The sequence below is a fragment of the Anarrhichthys ocellatus genome, unplaced genomic scaffold, assembly GCF_004355925.1.
Source record: "Anarrhichthys ocellatus isolate YVR2014 unplaced genomic scaffold, GSC_Weel_1.0 scaffold63, whole genome shotgun sequence".
Lineage (NCBI taxonomy): Eukaryota > Metazoa > Chordata > Actinopteri > Perciformes > Anarhichadidae > Anarrhichthys > Anarrhichthys ocellatus.
Genome location: NW_022280093.1, coordinates 1,929,757 through 1,930,911, shown reverse-complemented (window position 1 = coordinate 1,930,911; position 1,155 = coordinate 1,929,757). Strand labels below are relative to the sequence as shown.

Sequence of the window (1,155 nt, the reverse complement as noted above, 5' to 3'; positions counted from 1 at the left end):
CACACACACACACACACACACACACACACACACACACACACACACACTCTCTACCTGCTCTATGGGGATACCCAATTCAGCTTCGAGTCTCCTCTGAGCAGCTCTCCTCACTCCGATTGCTTCCTTCTCCTCCAGCTCACTGTCTGTGTGTAAAGGGTGACTGCAGCATGTGTTTGTGAAACAGCCTGTGCACACAGACACGAGATGATTAAACACATTGCCAGTGCCTACCGTTAGTGTTTAGTTCTCTAGTTATGCTACATGTAGTGTGGACCACAGGACTATTTTTGGATAATGGTTAAACTGAGTGGTGGAAGGATCTGTCACTGACCCGGAAACGTGATTTTGGCGTCAGACCTCTGTTGTAAGAGCAGCTTCTCCTCGCTGTTGAAAATGAATACGCTGAAAGCTCTGTGTAATAAACCTGGGAAAAGCAAACAAACAATTTACCATAACGACAAAGCGGAAATAAAGAGATGTGCACTCGAAGCAAGGTGTGTGTGTGTGCAGTTTAACAGGACAAAAGGGTACCTTTGTCGATGTTTGAGTTTAGGTGGCAGTTTTTCTTTGTGTCCGCTCCAATCTTTGCGTCGTTCTCGTCGATGACAATGCACATCTCCGACAGCAGCCGGACCTGCTTCTCGTCCAGGTTATCTGTCGATATCTCGGGCATTCTGACTGCAGACTGTAGGCGTCTCGCCTCGCTGCAGGGACAACAGCCGATGATTTAGTGCATATTCCCAAAACAGGAGTCGACACTTTCAATAGGAAATTCTGAAAAACAATTCTGCTGCTATTAGCTTTTTCTAGTGGATGGAAAACAAACTCCACCTGCTGAGGAAAATAACGAGATGCGGTTTAAAGCACTAGAAACAGCTGTAACAACGTACATTTTACAAACTAACATACTCAAAAGTAAAATATGTTATGGTGTGTTGTGCCTACCCTGGACATACAGTGCATCCGGAAAGTATTCACAGCACTTCACTTTTTCCACATTTTGTTGTTACAGCCTTATTCCAAAATGGATTAAATTCATTATTTTCCTCAACATTCTATACACAACAACCCATAATGACAAAGTGAAAACAGTTTTTTGCAAATTTTTGCAAATCTATTAAAAATAAAGAACGAAAACATAACATGTACATAAGT

General features: G+C 42.6%; 1 protein-coding gene across 1 annotated transcript in view; it reads right to left on the bottom strand.

Moving 5' to 3' along the window:
• idi1 (isopentenyl-diphosphate delta isomerase 1) overlaps positions 1 to 1,155 on the bottom strand; it is a 5,975-nt gene that overhangs the window by 2,612 nt on the left and 2,208 nt on the right. Inside the window, exons 3-5 of the mRNA XM_031872345.1 lie at positions 532 to 704; positions 332 to 424; positions 55 to 185 (exon numbers count right to left, since the gene is read on the bottom strand). Coding sequence (XP_031728205.1) covers positions 55 to 185; positions 332 to 424; positions 532 to 704 — 397 coding nt within the window. The remainder of the gene's footprint in view (positions 1 to 54; positions 186 to 331; positions 425 to 531; positions 705 to 1,155) is intronic.